The 16,093-nt window shown below is 50.5% G+C and overlaps 2 protein-coding genes across 3 annotated transcripts; both read right to left on the bottom strand.

The window, feature by feature from the left end:
* Positions 1-1,367: 1,367 nt before the first annotated feature.
* Positions 1,368-8,225, bottom strand: ACADS (acyl-CoA dehydrogenase short chain). 2 transcript variants are annotated; one of them, XM_031592252.2, is made up of 10 exons: positions 8,115-8,224; positions 7,712-7,875; positions 5,863-6,012; positions 5,555-5,666; positions 4,986-5,137; positions 4,533-4,703; positions 3,566-3,703; positions 3,214-3,309; positions 2,810-2,866; positions 1,368-2,165 (listed from the first exon to the last, which is right to left on the bottom strand). In XM_031592252.2, the coding sequence occupies exons 1-10, from the start codon at positions 8,200-8,202 to the stop codon at positions 2,013-2,015; spliced, it is 1,281 nt and encodes a 426-aa protein (XP_031448112.2). In that variant the 5' UTR covers positions 8,203-8,224; the 3' UTR covers positions 1,368-2,012. The 2 variants fall into 2 exon arrangements, with proteins under 2 accessions (XP_031448112.2, XP_031448113.2); XM_031592253.2 differs by lacking the exon at positions 1,368-2,165 and having other exon boundaries at positions 2,810-2,898; positions 8,115-8,225.
* An 84-nt stretch (positions 8,226-8,309) lies between these two features.
* UNC119B (unc-119 lipid binding chaperone B) lies at positions 8,310-14,278 on the bottom strand. The gene is made up of 5 exons (XM_031592248.2): positions 14,054-14,278; positions 13,616-13,729; positions 13,109-13,220; positions 12,703-12,875; positions 8,310-11,860 (listed from the first exon to the last, which is right to left on the bottom strand). The coding sequence occupies exons 1-5, from the start codon at positions 14,256-14,258 to the stop codon at positions 11,748-11,750; spliced, it is 717 nt and encodes a 238-aa protein (XP_031448108.1). The 5' UTR covers positions 14,259-14,278; the 3' UTR covers positions 8,310-11,747.
* Positions 14,279-16,093: the final 1,815 nt, after the last annotated feature.

Below are 16,093 nucleotides of genomic sequence, written 5' to 3'. Positions count from 1 at the left end.
ATCAGCACCAAATACGCAGTTAGCCAGGTCAGCTGCTCTACTGATGTCAGCTAGCAGGAAGCCTGTTAACAAGGCACGCAGCGTGCAATCCAGGAGTTCCCAAAGGCAAGTTGTGGTCACAGGTATGCAGCAGGGCTCCCCATGGGCAGGCAATTGCTTGATGCTGCACACTGTGGGATTTTGGTATATCTGTTTGTAGTTGATTGCAGTGTGTTCTCTGTCAGCTGAGATGTTCACAGCTAGTCTCCCAGTTCAGTCAGGGCATAGGGGCAATTTCCTCAGCTCTGAAGACGAGTAGCAACCATTTAGTATTGCTGAGTGAAGGAGGTATGATGAGGAAGAGGAGCAGGCTGAAAGCAGGTGTAAGAGAATGATGAAGCAAGGGAAAACAGTGCAGCAGGTGTGGCCTAACAGTGACTGCCTCTTCTGGTGTATTGGCAATTCAGTAAGATGAGCACTGAACATTAACACTGTGCTCCCAAAGTCCTCACTTTCTTGCAGTGAGCAGTGCCTGCTCTAGCTGAGTGGCTGAGAGGAGAAAAAGAAACTTTTGTAAAATAATCTCACTTCTTCCTACTGAGTCATTAAATGAGGCAGTGATACAAGTGGAAATTGAACTAGAAGAGCGTGCCTTACACCTAGAAGACTTTCATTTACAACACCTTTGCAATCACTGGAATGGTTTTCCAGTAGACCTACTGATCTCAGTGCCTGGCTCTGTCAGACTATGATGACAGCAGCAAGGAGAAATTCAAACTCTGCCCAACATGCCATCACCAGCAAGCAATCTGCAAAGGGATTATTTGTATTACTGGGACATCTGCACTAGCAACCACCCACCACACTGCAAAGTGTTGGCACAACCTGTATATGAAGGGTAAGGGGTTTGTGCTTCTGTGTCTTGGGACTGGAAGAAACTATTCTATTGTCACATCTGAATTTAGAAAAAAAAATTGGGGAGGGGTGGTCCTTTAAAAAAGTTTTTGAAATCAGGTTTTATTCATCTTCTGTTCTCTTTTATGTAATATAATCTTGCTGTTTTCTTGCCACATAAATTAAATAAACAACACCACAGGAAAATAACCATTTACAACTGGTGTACTCATTGTCTGGACAAGGGCTGTGCAGATTGTAGTCTTAATCCTGTCCATCTCTTCTTTTGGCTGTTTAATTTTCAGAAAGTTAATTTTTTGCTAAAGATAACTAATGGAGGATGTGTTACTGCCAGATCTTCCTGGTAAGGTTTTTGGTATCATCTGTTCACTTCCCACTTGTTGCCCAAAAATGCATGGTAACTGCCACTGTATGCATTTTCTGTCCTGTTAGAGAGTTGTTGGTACAGTAAAAGGCAGGCTGTGGAACATTCATTTTCTTTTTTTTTTTTAATCTGTCTCAGCCACTGCAGCTTCTCTCTTCTTTGCTTTTACAGCTCTGTCCATGAAAGCTAGTGGTTTTTTTTCTGACCTTTGCTTTTACATCCATTTACACGGCAACCATAACCTGAGTAAGAGCCTTTCATGCATAGGAAGTGCCTGTGTCTTCCCTTCTGGCTCCTCTCCTGCTGGAGGTGGGGGAGAGTGCACTGCTGCAGCACGTCTCAGTACAGCCTGCACTGAAAAGGGAGCTCACCACAGCTGCATCCCAAACTTCAGAATTTGAGAATCATGGCAGTGTAACCAGCAGCCCAGAAGGAGTGCACAGGGTCACATCTCTAACACTGGCACTGCTTATCACACTGCTCATTGACAAAGCCTTGCAAAGGAAGTACTGTGAGATGCACAAGGAGCAAGCTGATTAGGAGAAGCAGCCATGAGCTGCTTCCTCTCTCTTGCACTCATTGCCATCTGCTTACAAACTGGGATACAGCCTTCCACGCACCATACTTCACCCAGAGAAGAATCAGCACATTTTAAGGTCAGTTACTCATTAGTGAGGAAAACTTCCATCATGATCCTCAGTGCTTGGATGGCTGTTAGGAGGCACTTAAGGGCAGTATCTTGCTCTAAGGTTCTTCAGCTACGGTAGGCCTTCAGCAGTTGACCTGCTATCACCAGTCTTTGGATCTCACTGGTCCCCTCGTAGATCTCAGTGATACGAGCATCACGGTAATGACGTTCTGCTGGCATCTCTGTCACATAACCCATACCACCCAAGATCTGCATGGCCTGAAACAAAGGTAGGGGGTTAGAACAGATGCAGGGCCGCAGAACTTGTTTTGCACAGATCACAGCCACCTGAAAACAAACTAATCTCACTGCATGCGTACCTGGAGGAAGCACATGGGGCTGACTGGGACACTTGTAATCAGAGAAATACACACAATTAGAAGTCATGTAACATTAATACTGACATCCCAGACAGCAAATGAACCACTTCAGTGGTATCTGTTAGTTTTTTCATATTCAACTCAGCCATGCTTAAGGGCAGGAAAAAATAAATGCAGATACCACAGGTACTGCACTATCTTCTCATTATACATTAAACTTAGCTGCACCAACTCAATCAGCAGTAAGCTCCCTCAAAAAGCACCAATCCAGTTAAAATGCTGATGCTGCCTCTGGACAGCATCAAGCATGATCATTAATAACACAGCATCACATGCCTACATAATCCTGAATCCAAAAAGGTGGCCAGGCTAACCACCTTCACATGCCTTTGTTAAAAAAAACAACAACATATATGTATGTTCTAGTAAAGATTAAAGTTCATCCCATTTTCATGTAGGTACTTGGCTTGTTGTGTAAAAGATGGAACACCAACTGCCTTTCAGCATGCTCTGTAGCTCAGAGGTGCCAGCTGTGGTAGTTACCTGATGAGCGATGTTTGTTGCAGCTTCTGATGCAGCCAGCTTGGCCATTGCCGCTTCCTTTGGGAAGGAAAACATCACTGAGGATGCAGCTATCATAGAAAAAGGAAAGCCCCAATTGCAACAGGAGTCTGACAGTCTGCAGACCAACTGTGCAGAAAAGACAGGCCAGGTTGCTGGCACCAGCTCTCAGCAGCCAGCCCCTCTCGCCTTGGATAAAAGCAGGGCCCAGCTCCAGAGCTGGAGCTGATGGCAGACAGCAGCGTGCAGTATCTGCTGATACCAGACCTCCAACAGCAGTAGGATGAGCAGGACTGAAGGCAGCCACGCAGCACATCACACCATTGGCCTGCCTCAAGTCTGTGCCCAGAGCTGTCACTACTTGACAAATGCAAAGCTAGAAATACCTTTGTGAAGGGCTTCCCGTTGTCTTTCAGCATGGCAGCTCTCCAGGTCAGTAAGCGCGCACTCTCTAATGCCACAGCCATGTCTGCTAACTTAAACTGCAATGACAAACACTGCCTTTGTCTGAGGTGGCTCTGCCTACAGGAGAACATAGAGCAGTCTCCCACCTCTGAGACCAGCAGTGCTGGAAAAGGAGCACCTCCATCCCAACAGTCTGTATGAAAATGTAAACAACGACCTTGTTTATCCCAGACAGTACGAAGTGCACTGTGTTCCCAAAGCCAAGTACAAGTGTCCATACGAACTTTCCACCAACAACAGCACCGCCTGCAAGTGACCCAGCCTGGCTCATACCTGAATTGCCTGCAGCTTTGTGATGGGTGACCCAAACGCCATTCTCTTTTCCGCATAATCCACAGCACAGTCCAGAGCTGCCTGAGCTATTCCCAGAGCCTGAGAGGCAATGCCAATCCTTCCTCCATCTAGAGTTTGCTGAGAAAGACAAAACATGTGTTAAATAACACTTGATCAAAAGAGTACACACACATCCACTCTTTCTTTCATTTTTCATAATGACTAGTGAATTGGGTCTGTAACCTGACTTGCCCATTAGGTTTTGACTGCTTCCCTGGCTCACTCTGTACCCATGAAGAATTCGTGGTATAGTGAGAGAAGACTTCATTTTAGTTCTAGGCTGAGGGTTTCAAAAAAGTGATTGGTGACTGGAAAGTTCTTCCAGCTTTGGAGTTCAGCCCTTCTCAAAACATTGGGCCAACAAATGGTGTGTTTCCCCCATGAAGAGTGTGCCACCGCAGGGAACAAGCTGCATAGAGGGCTGGCTTCTGTTCATTAGTCACACACGTGCTGTTATCTTTGACTTCTTCCACTTCTTTTAGGCATGATGCAGAACATATTCTGTGCACCCAGCACAACTATCCTCTGCCAGAATATTTAGGGAAAATGCAACGTTCCCCCCACCCTCTTTTTTTAAAGGTACAAAATGGAAGAACAGAACTTGAGTAAACTTGAGAAAAATTAAACTAAATTGCCCCTGCTCACACTATGCCTCAACAGCACTCCTTAACCAGAGCACTGCCACACTGAGCCTACAAAAACAGCACTGCCCAGGATCTATGAGAAATCAATGATTTACCAAGCTCTATCAATGAGTTCACATGTTGGCAAGAAGAGTCAAATGTCTCATGTTACATCTTACAGAAGCAGCTCTCCCCAAAGTTATCCTAAATCTGAAAATAGTTTTAAGAGTGGCCAGCTTGGGAACTACTGCTTTACACAAACGCACCTCTGATCCATCTCTTACCATGGCAATTTTGAAGCCCATTCCTAGCTGCCCCAGCAGGTTGTCCTTGGGTATCCGACAGTCCTCAAATATCAGGTTGGCAGTGGAAGAGGCTCGGATGCCCAGCTTGTCTTCTTTCTTCCCCAGGGACAGCCCCGCAGTTGGCATAGGAACAAGGAATGCACTGATGCCCTGCAAGAGGACCCAGACTCTTAGGAATGGTGTTGACTTCCCACTTACCTGGCTGTCAACAGGCTTCCTTCCCATTTTTTTTTCCACAGGACACGTGTGTCTGAGTAACCAGAAGGAAGGGAAGGCACAAGGAACAACAGAACCACCACACATCAACCCCCTTCCTCCCCACTGTGCAACATCTGCACAGCTCGAAATAGTCTACATGGTCCTCAGAACCCTTTCAGAATGATTCTCCCTTCACTTCCAGCCCTTTTTTCCCAACTGACCCACAGAACACACCTTGTGCTTCAGGGATTTATCTGTAGTGGCAAACACCACGGTGGCTGAGGCGTCCCAGGCGTTGGTGATCCAGGCCTTGGTGCCATTCAGCACCCACTCGTCACCATCCAGACGTGCCACTGTGGATGCTGCACCCGCATCACTGCCATTCCCTAAGCAAGGCAAAAAACATTCAGGCAATCAGTAGCAGTGATTTGCAATCAGTGCAAAACCACCACCTGCCCACACCCCTGCTGCCAGCTCACAGCACCTCTTGTAACTGCAGTGGTGTCACCTCCGCCCCTCCCATAGGGGGCCCAAACAGAAAGGAGAAAGGCCAGTATGTCTAAGATGCATCCATCTCTAAGGTTTTGCTCACATAACAGGGATGAAAATTTTCAGCACAGGCCATGGGGTAGCAGGTAGTAAGCACCTTGGGCACTGAGACTTCATTTGAATATTTGAATGGAATTGCTACAAACCACCTTTCTGCAAACTGTTATAGTCTGACAGACCTAAAATCCACTCTAAATGCGATTAAGGAAGTTACCCTATCTTCCTTGCAACAGGAATGCTAACAGTAACATTACCTGGTTCACTAAGAGCAAAACATCCTATTTTGTCCCCACTGGTGAAGGGAGAAATCCACTTGTGCTTCTGTTCCTCAGAACCAAACTTGAGTATTGGCCCTAAATACAGAGACTTTAAGAATTGAGAGCTGAGTTAGTACCTCCTCAAGGTACAATCGATTAACACCCAGACTGTCAGTGCTCCCCAGCACACCGTAATTCACAAGAGGAACGGATCCCATTTCTCACATACACCCCCCTCCAACAGCCACCCTGTTCTCAGACTCAGCTCCATGCCTGTCCCTCACACACAGCCTTGAGACACTCACATTATTGACGCTGGCAATGACGCCTGTGGATGCACAGCCCCTGCTGATCTCCTCCACAGCAATGGAATAGGCCAGGTAGTCGAGGCCAGCTCCTTTGAACTGCTCTGGCACTTCCACAGCCAGCAGCCCTAGGCTACCCATCTTCTTCACCTGCACGTGGGGAACGGAGAAGTAAGATTCTCTGCACCAGCAAATACATGCAGGCACACAAAGTCAGCTCACAGCAGGGCTACACACGGAGGAACAATGTGTGTAACTCCTGTTGAAATGGGAATCTGGCTGCACAAACTGCTAAGTGTGGCTAGATGACTTCACCGAGAGCTACACACCGTCACTGCTGGCTTGGATGAGCTCTTGCTCATTTCAGGAGCTGTCTTCAGTACCAGGAAAGGAAGGAGCTTTTGGAAGGTGAAATATGGTGCTACACCCCCACCAGAATTTTCTCCACCTCTCACCAGAACTTCTCCCATCATATTTTTCCTGTCATCTTGCTAATGAAAATCATTAGAACTCTATCTTTGAGACTGCTGTGCTTCAGCCCACCGCTGCACCAGGGAAGAACGTTATCAACTGAAAGACCCACAGAGCAGTTTGCAAAAAGGTGATTTTTCATTCCCACTTAAGCCAGCTCTTGCTTTCCAAAAAATGTGTTCAGCACATTCCAAATTATTCCAACCCTAAATTCCTCAGCTGGACCCTGGCCTCATAACTGGAAGCTCTTCAAAGCACATACTACCTCACACTGCATAGTAATATCTAGGAATATACATCTAGAAAATAATATCTAGAAAGGAAAAACAAGTTTTCCTCTGTTTTTACATTTAAAATGCAACGTCAAATTTAGCCCAATCTTTCAGTGAGGTTAAATGTATCACCAGGCTGTGCATGCTTTCACAGAACCTGCGAGGAATTTTAAAACAAGTATTTTCCCTCCTGCATGGACACCCAGAACATTTGTCCATCATATCAAATGTAGAGGATGAACAAAGGATAGCAGTTCATTCTATATGTATGTTGCTTTATCTTTATTGGCCTTCCAGTACCTGAAAGGGACCCTCATAAAAGTTGGGGAGTGATGTTTATAAGGGCAGGTAGGGACAGGATGAGAGGAAATGGTTTAAAACTGGAAGAGAGCAGATTTAAACTAGAGAGTGGGAAGAAATTCTTTACTGTGAGGGTGGTGAGACTCTGGAACAGTGAGGTTGTGAATGTCCCCTCCCTGGAAGCAATAAAGGCCAGGCTGGATGGGGTTCTGAGCAACCTGGTCTGCTGGGAGGTGTCTCTGTCTATAGCAAGGGGGTGGAACTGGATGATCTTAAAGGTCCCTTCCAACCCAAACCATTCTATGATTCTATAAATACTGTTTACACTTCCAATTTTCTCCAACACATTCAAATTCAACAGCATATGCCTTTCTTGTACATGAATGAGTGAATTCACCTGCTCAACGTGACACTAATCTGCTGAACTGATATCCGCGTGAGGAGTCAGAGATCTATGTGGAATCTTAACAGACCACATAAAACAGACACAGCACCCACCAGATGCTATCATCTCCTACCTCCTGACCGTTCTGCTCCCACAGAGGAGCTGCTCGGAGAACTGACAATTCAGCGGTGCTAAAGCTGCAGAACCACGAGCAGCTGAGGAGCTCAGAACGCACACGACAGATTCCACACTCAGCTCTCCTGGAAGCAGACCTAAACCTCAGCCCGCTGCCAAGCCAGCAGAACGAATCCCACGGAACGTTTCTCGGTACAAAGGTCAGAAGACGCTCCGTGCCACAGAAGCCCCAGGAGCAGCTTCCTGCCCCGGGCACGGTTAGCAAGGCGGGGCGGGCAGCGCGCACCTGCTCGGCCGGGAAGCGGTGCTCCTTGTCCAGCTGAGCCGCGAGGGGCATCAGCTCCTTCTCGGCGAAGTCCCGGCACGTCTGGCGCAGCATCTGGTGCGTCTCCGGCAGCTCCACCGACTGGTACACCGTGTGCAGCCGGCGGAGGGACCCCAGGGCCCGCGCTGAGGGCGGGCAGAGCCGTGAGGCGCCGCGTCCCTTCGCCTCGCCCCCTCCCCCCCCGGACCCCCGGACCCGTGCTGAGGGCGGCGCCGCCACGGGACGCGGCCTCAGGCCCTGAAGGGCACCGGGGCGCCGCCGCCCGCCCTCCCGCTCAGACCGCGGCCGCTCCCGACCCCCACGCGCAGCCCCTCGGGTCCTCCCGGTAGCCGCGGCGGAGCGAGGCCGGGCTCCACGCCCTCACCCCTGGGCAGCCCGCCGCCGCGGGTCAGGAGCGCCGCCGCCGCCGCCATGGCCGCGCCTGAGGGAGCGCGAGGAACAGCACTGCGCATGCGCGACTCGGCAAGGCGGGAACAGAGCAGACGACGCGAGGCCACGCCCCTCCCGTCAGCCCCGCCCCCTCCCTTATCCCAGCCCCGCCCCCAGCCGGACGCCGCCGTACGAAATCAGGAAGTTCCTTTATTGCACGCGGGGCGGCAGCAGCGCCACCGCCACGCGCGTCCAAACCGCCGCCGCCGCTGCCGTTCGCGTCGCCTCGCCGCAGGGTGGCGCTGCTGAGCGGGGCGAGGCGCTCGTCCCAAACCTCCGCTACGTGCGGCACCGAGCACCAGAGGGCAGCGCGGAGGAAGACGCCGCTCAGAGGGACGGGGACAGACGGACGTCAGTAGGAGCAGCCCGTGCGGCCGTCGGACGGCTGTCCGGAGTCCGCAGGCCAGGAGCGTGGAGAGAAGCCGGTCTTCAAAGGGCGATGCTGGAGAGGCTGGGTGTGGGCGCTGCTCCCCGGGCTGCTGTAGAAGTGATGCTGGTCTCTGTGCTGCTGGAGGATCGCTGCTGCCCCCTGTGCTGCTATCAGTGAGCACGCTACAATCCCAGCTCTTCTCCCAGCTCTGCTGGGTGACCTTGCACACACACTCGGCTCACAGCTCGGGTCCCATCTCCCCGTGCGAGCAGCTCTGATCCATCCTCACAGCACCACATCGCACCAAACTGAAGGGTGATGCTCCACAGAGTCACGTTTACCAACGCCACCATCCCTGCCACGAGGATGAGGTTGGAAATCCCTGCCTTTGTGGTTACAATCAGCCTTTTTAGTGCTGGGCTGCCTTTTTTTAGGGACTTTTTTCCTGCAGCATGTTTGTGGGCAAAGCCTTCTAATTTGGCCAAGCAAACAGATACCTACAGGAGCTGAGGGGTGCCAGCACTGCCTGCACAACCCCCAGCTTTCCTTTGGTCTTCCTTTACTTATTGCTGAATAGGTGATACATTCATAAATGAGAAGCACTGCCTCGATGCTTTTTTCCTCATCGCTGCTGGCTGAGGTAATGACTGCTCCAGACAGAAATCCCCCTTCCTACAGGCCCTGAACTCACCCACAGCCAGCAGTGCTCTCTGCTTCTCAGGGCAGCAGTCAGATGGCACCCAGCACCCCGTGAGCACCCGACCTGCACAGCTGTGTTCTCCCCTGGCTCAGTCTTCACTGCTCCCCTGGCAATGGTCTGTCTCCATGTTAAGTATCTTTACTCAGTGATATAGAAAACAGATGAGAATCGTCACATTCGTAAGAAAAGCAGGAGGTTGCTTCATACAGAAAGGTAAAAGGAACGTTAAAAGGCACCTGGGTTTATACTACATATAAATTCACCTCAATATGCTACAACGTCCTGCAAACACCCGGCAGCCTCTTCTGACCTGACCCTGAGTATCTCACAATGCTCCAGGATGGAAAACACACTCCCAGGCCGCTCTGCCTTGTTGCAAGCACCGCCCATTCCTGCAGCACGACAGAATTTCCCCTTCTTGCCAGCACAGCACGGGGCCATCTGAAGGCAGTCACTCAAGAGGCAGCTTGAGCTCCACCTCACGAGCAGCTTCACTAATTCAGAAACAACTCATGAGATTGCCCAAGTGCCCGTGGAGATGCTGGAAGGGATTGAATGGAGCAGAACTGCCCTTCATCTTTCAGCCACACACACCTCGCCCCTCTGCATTCCCAAGACATTTGTTGTGGTTGCTCATGATTAATACTCCGCCCGAACAAATCGTTTGTGGTGGTTAATAGTAATTAAAATCCTTCCCAAGAGCTGGAGATTCTTTCAGGACTGCCACCCAAATACTCTCACTGCTTACCTCGTCACCCACCGATGCTCTGCACCAAATTAACGTCGTTAATCTGCAAGGTTAAGGCAGTGGCTTCCTATTGCTATCTACGCATTAAAAGGCTGTGATGCCCACCTCATTTAATCCTGCTGAGGCATAATCTACACTGAATCATACAGTATCTGCTGAGGAGTTGGTTCTCAGCTCTCTAGGCGAACAAGCAGAACTAACACTAACCAAAGTCTCCAGCCCAGACACAACTCAGCTCCCACGTGCAGCAGAGGTGGCTGATCAGCTCAGGGAGGGGATGCAAACCATCCTCATCTTGAGCCAGCAAAATACACAGGAAAGGGTTTTCCTAGCTGAGATTCTGCACGGTCAGAGCTGGATGCCAGCACACTGCTGGGAGGATGGGGTCTCCACTTCCCAGGGCACGGTGCTATTTCCTATTGCCAGATCCCAAAGCGCTGCTGCAAAGGACACCCTTTGGTCTGGCAGAATCTAACTCAGCAGAAGAACTTCCTGAAACATAAATAAGCAACTAAGGATACAAAGCAGTGATAGGATCTCAAACAATTAAGAAAAATCGTATTAATTCTCACAGTTTGGTCATTAAGAATCCCACTCTGTAACACTGAATAATTTGACCTGGGAAGGTTTTTAGCTGCTAGTACCTCAACTGAAAGAAAGCAAGTGAGCTGGTGACACCACCATCTCTCCTTCCAGCACCTCTGACAGTCAGGTTTAAAACATTATGATGTATACAGAGATTGAAACCTAGGAAGCTTTGCTCCCTACATGTTTTTCAAGTGATTTTCCACATTGCCTTCTTCCTCTACACCTCACCAGACTGAAATCTCCCCTCCACCCCAGTTAGGCTGATAATGTGCTGTCAGTCCAAAACCAATACATTCTGTAGTAAAAGCCTAAATCCTACACAAAGGGAAGCAGTAGAAATGAGAAATATACTGAGATTAACTTCAGCTCCAAGGCTGACCCTTGAGCTCCAAAATTCAGCAATTTGCTTGAATAAGCTCAAACAGAAATGCTATTGGAACAACTAAATGATCAACCTGGATAAGGTCCCTTTTTTCTCCTATTGCGTACCTCCAGCGATATCTCTGGTAAAACACAGATCAAGCCATTTCCAAGAGCAGCTCAAATCCCTGGAGGGGGAAGAGAAGATTCCTGCACAACTCAGAAGCTGAATTAGTCTCTTATTTTATCTTTCCCACTGGAGAATACTGGAATGCACCCTAAAAAGCTATCTCACCCATGCTACAAACTAAGCCACTAGGCACCAAAGAGATGATCTATCCAACTGAAGAAGAGATCTGCTTTTCAGATGTCACTGGCTACCTTAAGGCAGCAAATTTTCCTGCTAACAAATAGCTAACCCAAATAATCTGACCTCTTGGAAGAGGGTAGTCACCCAATAGGTGAAACATCAGGAGCACCAGGAGTGCAACCTAAGCTATAAAAATTGTAACAGCAATAATTCTCAAACAGTGCCTCTGATCCATAACCTAACCAGGGTACCAAAAGGTATCCAGAAATGGAGAATGACAGAGGCTGGATATGTTATGGGTGTTGGATAGTGAAGCGTTGCAGGGAGATTTCCTTTACTTTTGCGAGTTGTCTTCTTTGCTTCGTGTGCTCAGCCTCATGCAAGAAGAAAAGGTTTGACAGGAAGCCTTGTTGCATGAGAGAGCAAGTCCAGTCCAGTCCTGGACATCTGGAATGGTTAATGGCAGCACAGCTTCCAGCAGCCATATCATGATTACTGTCCTCCATTGTAAGCATAATCGGCCTTGTTGTGCATTATCAACTTGTTGTCCACAAAGTAAAAGCTGTCTGAGCGGGTCTCGTATGGGTTTTCAACCATCAGACGGACTGTGAAAGAGAAAGCTCAATTACATTCAGAAGCCTGTCACACTCTGCTGGGCAGTGCAGTCAGAACAAAAAAGACACTCGGTGGGATGCACCAGGCTGACACTCTGCCCTATCCAAGAGAAGCAAACAGATCTGCTGTGCACACATTAAAAGCTCTGGCATGCCCTACCTATTCTTCCTATTCACAGGGCACTGTCAAAAGCAAACAGAGGTGGAGCAATCTCACATAAGACACAGAAACAGTCAGAGCCACCACTAGAGCAAAGCAGGAATCATTGTCTGAAAGCAAAGAGGCTGCAACCTGTAAATAAAAGAAAGCAGCTGCACTCTCCACTGGTCCACAGGCGAGGTACAAACCCTGCAGTCAGGCAGCAACACAGAAGGGCCCACGTGCTCTGCTCAATCCACCCCCAGGGCAAACATACCCTGCGCAATGCATATTTGCAGAGATTTTGGTAGGCTCAAAAACACACCTCTCAAGAGAAAAACCAGTTCTGCTTCAAAGCTAGAGGCTCAAGACCTAAAAAGCAAATGCTGAAAACAGATGTGTGAATGCTAAGAGAGCCCTTTTCCAGGGTTTTGTTATCTTCTGCACTGCACTGTTAGGCACTGGGGATGACAGCCCCATCACTGTGCAGCTCTTCTTGCAGCCTGTGACTTGACAATGCAGGCTGCCTTAGGCTTTCATTTCTAAGATAGATAATCTGCAGCACAAGTCTGTGATGTGGGATTAAACGCATCTTAAATCAGCTTAATTCCATCCCCGTCACAATTTTTTACACAAGCAGAAAGAGAGAAAATGAGCATATACACACAGCTTGCTGCAGACAGGAAATACTTACTGAGATCTTCTGAGAGCTGAGGAAACTCATAGATGTGCTCACATGTGTTCCTGCTACTGGGGATGCAAAAGCCAAAATCAAAGTCAAAGTTCTTCAGCAAGCGATCTCGGAAGTAATGCCTCTCAATCATTCGGAAGTTTGACACTGGCTTTTCTCCCACTGTAAATTCCACTCTGGAAGAAAAAAGTAGGAAAAAACAGGTAAGAAAGCCTTCTCTTCCTACTGCAAAGAACAGAGCCTTGGACCTGAAACTACACAAGAACCCAACAGAACTGTTCCAGAAAAATACTTTATATTATTAGTGTACGATGAGTTCTCTCAAATCCCTGATTCTAGCTATAAGCTGCTCAGTGGCACCACATAAACACCTGATTTTCCCCTCACACTTCTGTGAACACAGACTCACGTTGCACCAACAGTCCGAAGACGAAGAAATGCTGGGGTGAACTGATAACGAACAAAGCGGCCCGCACTGCTGTCCAGTTCACTGCTGTCATCTTCATCCTCGTTGTCTTGCTCTAGAAAATGGACCAGCACTGAATTATTCTGCCAACAGCACACGTGTAAGGTAATATTGGCTGGTGGACAGGACAAGCCTACAATTAGTTGGGTACGGAATGAGAAGGAATTGGTCATACAGTCATACCAGCACTAGGAAATAAAGAGAAGATCTGATGACAGCCAGCCCTGCTGCTACAACCACCTTCAGCCTCACCAGCTATCCAAGAAAGACCTGCCACTAACAAGGCAAGCCCTGCAGCTGACAGTATACCCCCACTATATTCACATTTTTACGGCATAACCTGGAAGTCTCCCATCAAAGGTAAACTCAGCCCCGTGCCCTGGGAAGGCTCAGTCCCCAGGATGCTACAAGAGCCGTGCGCAGCCCTGCCCGCAGCCCAGCGCCGCACACCTGCAGCAGACGGCTTGGCGATTTCAAACAGCACCGTGCCCGTCTCCAGGTCTCGGATCTTGAACCTGGTGAAGTCGATGTTATAAATGTTATCCTCGGGTTTGCACAGGTAGTCTGGAAGAAAAAAACGGAGGAACGTTACAAAAGATCTCGGAACGACCACAAAGGACTCGTTAATACTTCTGATCATCCCCGGCCCCGTCAGATGCGAGAGGAAGGCACGGAAGCACGCCGCGGGTGTGCGGGGCGAGAAGGGGAAGGGTGGGGACAGGAAAGCGGAGCGCGGCGTCCCGGGGGGGGGGGAGAAAACAAAAAAAAAAAAGAAACCACCCAACTTTCCGCAAGCAGAGGCGCGGGCAGCGCGACCCCAGCGGGCAGCGCACGGAGCCCAGCGCCCGCCCGGACCTCCCGCCCCGCAGCGCCCCGCACCGCACTCACTCTCCGTCACCCGGCACAGCCCCAGGACGTGCTCGGGCCGGACGGTCTCCAGCTCCAGCAGTTCGGATTCGGTCCACGGCGCTCCGCTCCGCGGGGCCGCGTCCGCCGACCCGCGTCGCCCCCGCAGGCGGCTCACGACCCCCCCGCTCCCCGGCGGCGGCTTCTTGTCGGGTCCCGCCGCCGCCCGCGCCCTGGAGCCGCTCATCGCCCCGCCGCCGCCGCCAAGATGGCCGCCGCCTCCCGCCGTAGCTATGGGAGCGGGGGCGGCGCCGCGCGGGTCGGAGGGCGCGGGCGTTGCCGAGCGACGGCGGCGGGGACGGACGCGAGGCGGCCCCCGAGCCCCGGGAACAGAGCGACCACCGCAGCGCAGCCACAATAGAACTCCGTTTATTTGCCTTTCGCGCGCCGCCGGGCAGCGGGTTTTCGAACATCCCCTCCGCCCGACGCCGTGGGGAAACGCAAAAACAAAGCAGCTACCGCGTACCAAAAATAAGACGGCCCGCCCTCGGCTCCGCAAAGCCCCCGCGATCACAAACAGCCGCGCTTCTCACCCGGGGCCCAAGCAGTAAAACAAGCCGCGCTAACACAGAGCCCCCCGGAACACAGCCGTCCCTGCGGCACCGCCTCCAACCCCAGCACGATGCTCTTAGGGCAGGAAAACCCCGAGCACGAGAAACCCCCCTCCCCAGAGACCACGAAACGTTCACCTCCGATGCCCCCACCGGCTTTCCTGGGAGCAGCGCGGTGCGACGCGCACGGCCGGCCCCGCGATGGGCGCAGCGCTGCACTTCGCCCCTCGCCTCCATCCCTCCATCACACAAACTCTCCAGCAGGGACCTCCGACGTTTGCAAAAGGATCGTTCCCATTTTCTACTCGGCCAGCGCTGTTTCTACATGGGAGGAAAGCACTTCTGTCGTTGATTTATTATTATTATTATTATTTTTTTCAATATATATATTTTTTTTTTATTTTTGTATTTTTAAATAAAGCACTTTTTGGGAAGAAGAAGAAAAAAAAAATAACGATAATCAGAACCTATCGAAGAACCTGCAGCAGTCCCACTGCTCAGCCTGGGGACAGCACCGCCTCGCCCCTCCCACACCTACCCCCCAATCTCCAAAAATAGTATTTCATATACAGCAATAAACTCTGAGCAAGCCAGAGTCCCGGAAGACATGGACCTGCTTTTAGCTCTCCCGTGCCAGCACCACGGGATGAAGCCCATTGGGACCAAGCAGAGCACACACACACACACACACACACACACATCACACACACACGCACACACATCACACACACGTGCCCCAGCCTGCTGGACAGGAGCAGCACAGGAAGCCTGTTGTACACAGCCACGTTCCTGAGCTCCAGCAGCTCCAGCCCAGCGTTGTGGCCGTGCCACTGCAAGTGCTGTGGGACCAGCTGGAGAGGATGGACTGGTGGAACCAGGCTGACATTAAAAAAAAAAAAAAGAAAGAAAAAAAGCATCCTTGAATTGTATTAGACTTTGGCATTTGTTGTGGAGACGCAGAAGCGCCGGTAGGTAAATGAGCTCAGTGCTGGCCCAGCTCCCATTTCCCTTGGATTCTCAGCAAGGATATTTCCCTCCCCACGAGTGCACGAAGCAGACAGATCTCTCCCACACTGAAGCACCAGACAGACCCAGAAACACTCAGTGCTTCGCAGCTGCTCAGAACCTGGCTCACACCGAGGACTGTAGCTGCTCTGCTGGTCCTCTCCCTCCTGCTGCTGTTTTCCATCAACAAAGAACCTGCTCAGCCAGGCTTCCGACACAGAGACATCCCGGCTGTCACCATCTCACTTCAATGCAAAGGAAGGCCAAGGGACCCGTATGGGCCTCTGCTCCCTGGGGCAGGGGAAGCCCTCAGCAGGTGAGCCCAGGGAGCAGGAGGAGCCCAGCCAAGCCAGGGCACAGCTGCAACTCACTCCGCTCTGAGCTGTGCAGACACGCAGGCACCAGACTGTCTAGAAGCTCTCCATCCCACCTCAGGCGATTCCTGGGGCAGATGAGACCTGGAAGA

This window comes from Phasianus colchicus, chromosome 18, assembly GCF_987193195.1.
Source record: "Phasianus colchicus chromosome 18, bPhaCol1.hap1.1, whole genome shotgun sequence".
Lineage (NCBI taxonomy): Eukaryota > Metazoa > Chordata > Aves > Galliformes > Phasianidae > Phasianus > Phasianus colchicus.
This window is presented reverse-complemented; position numbering and strand designations above follow the sequence as displayed.

Excerpts from the sequence above, each read along its gene's own strand:
- ACADS (XM_031592252.2), bottom strand. The coding sequence starts at position 8,202 with ATGCGCAGTGCTGTTCCTCGCGCTCCCTCAGGCGCGGCCATGGCGGCG. Across the intron at positions 5,667-5,862 it reads TCATTGCCAGCGTCAATAAT|TCTCTGTATTTAGGGCCAAT; the intron begins GTGAGTGTCTCA and ends CAATTCTTAAAG. Across the intron at positions 3,310-3,565 it reads CAAAGCTGCAGGCAATTCAG|TTTAAGTTAGCAGACATGGC; the intron begins GTATGAGCCAGG and ends TTGTCATTGCAG.
- UNC119B (XM_031592248.2), bottom strand. The coding sequence starts at position 14,258 with ATGAGCGGCTCCAGGGCGCGGGCGGCGGCGGGACCCGACAAGAAGCCG. Across the intron at positions 13,730-14,053 it reads GCTGTGCCGGGTGACGGAGA|ACTACCTGTGCAAACCCGAG; the intron begins GTGAGTGCGGTG and ends TTTTTCTTCCAG. Across the intron at positions 12,876-13,108 it reads CTTCGGACTGTTGGTGCAAC|AGTGGAATTTACAGTGGGAG; the intron begins GTGAGTCTGTGT and ends TTTTTCTTCCAG.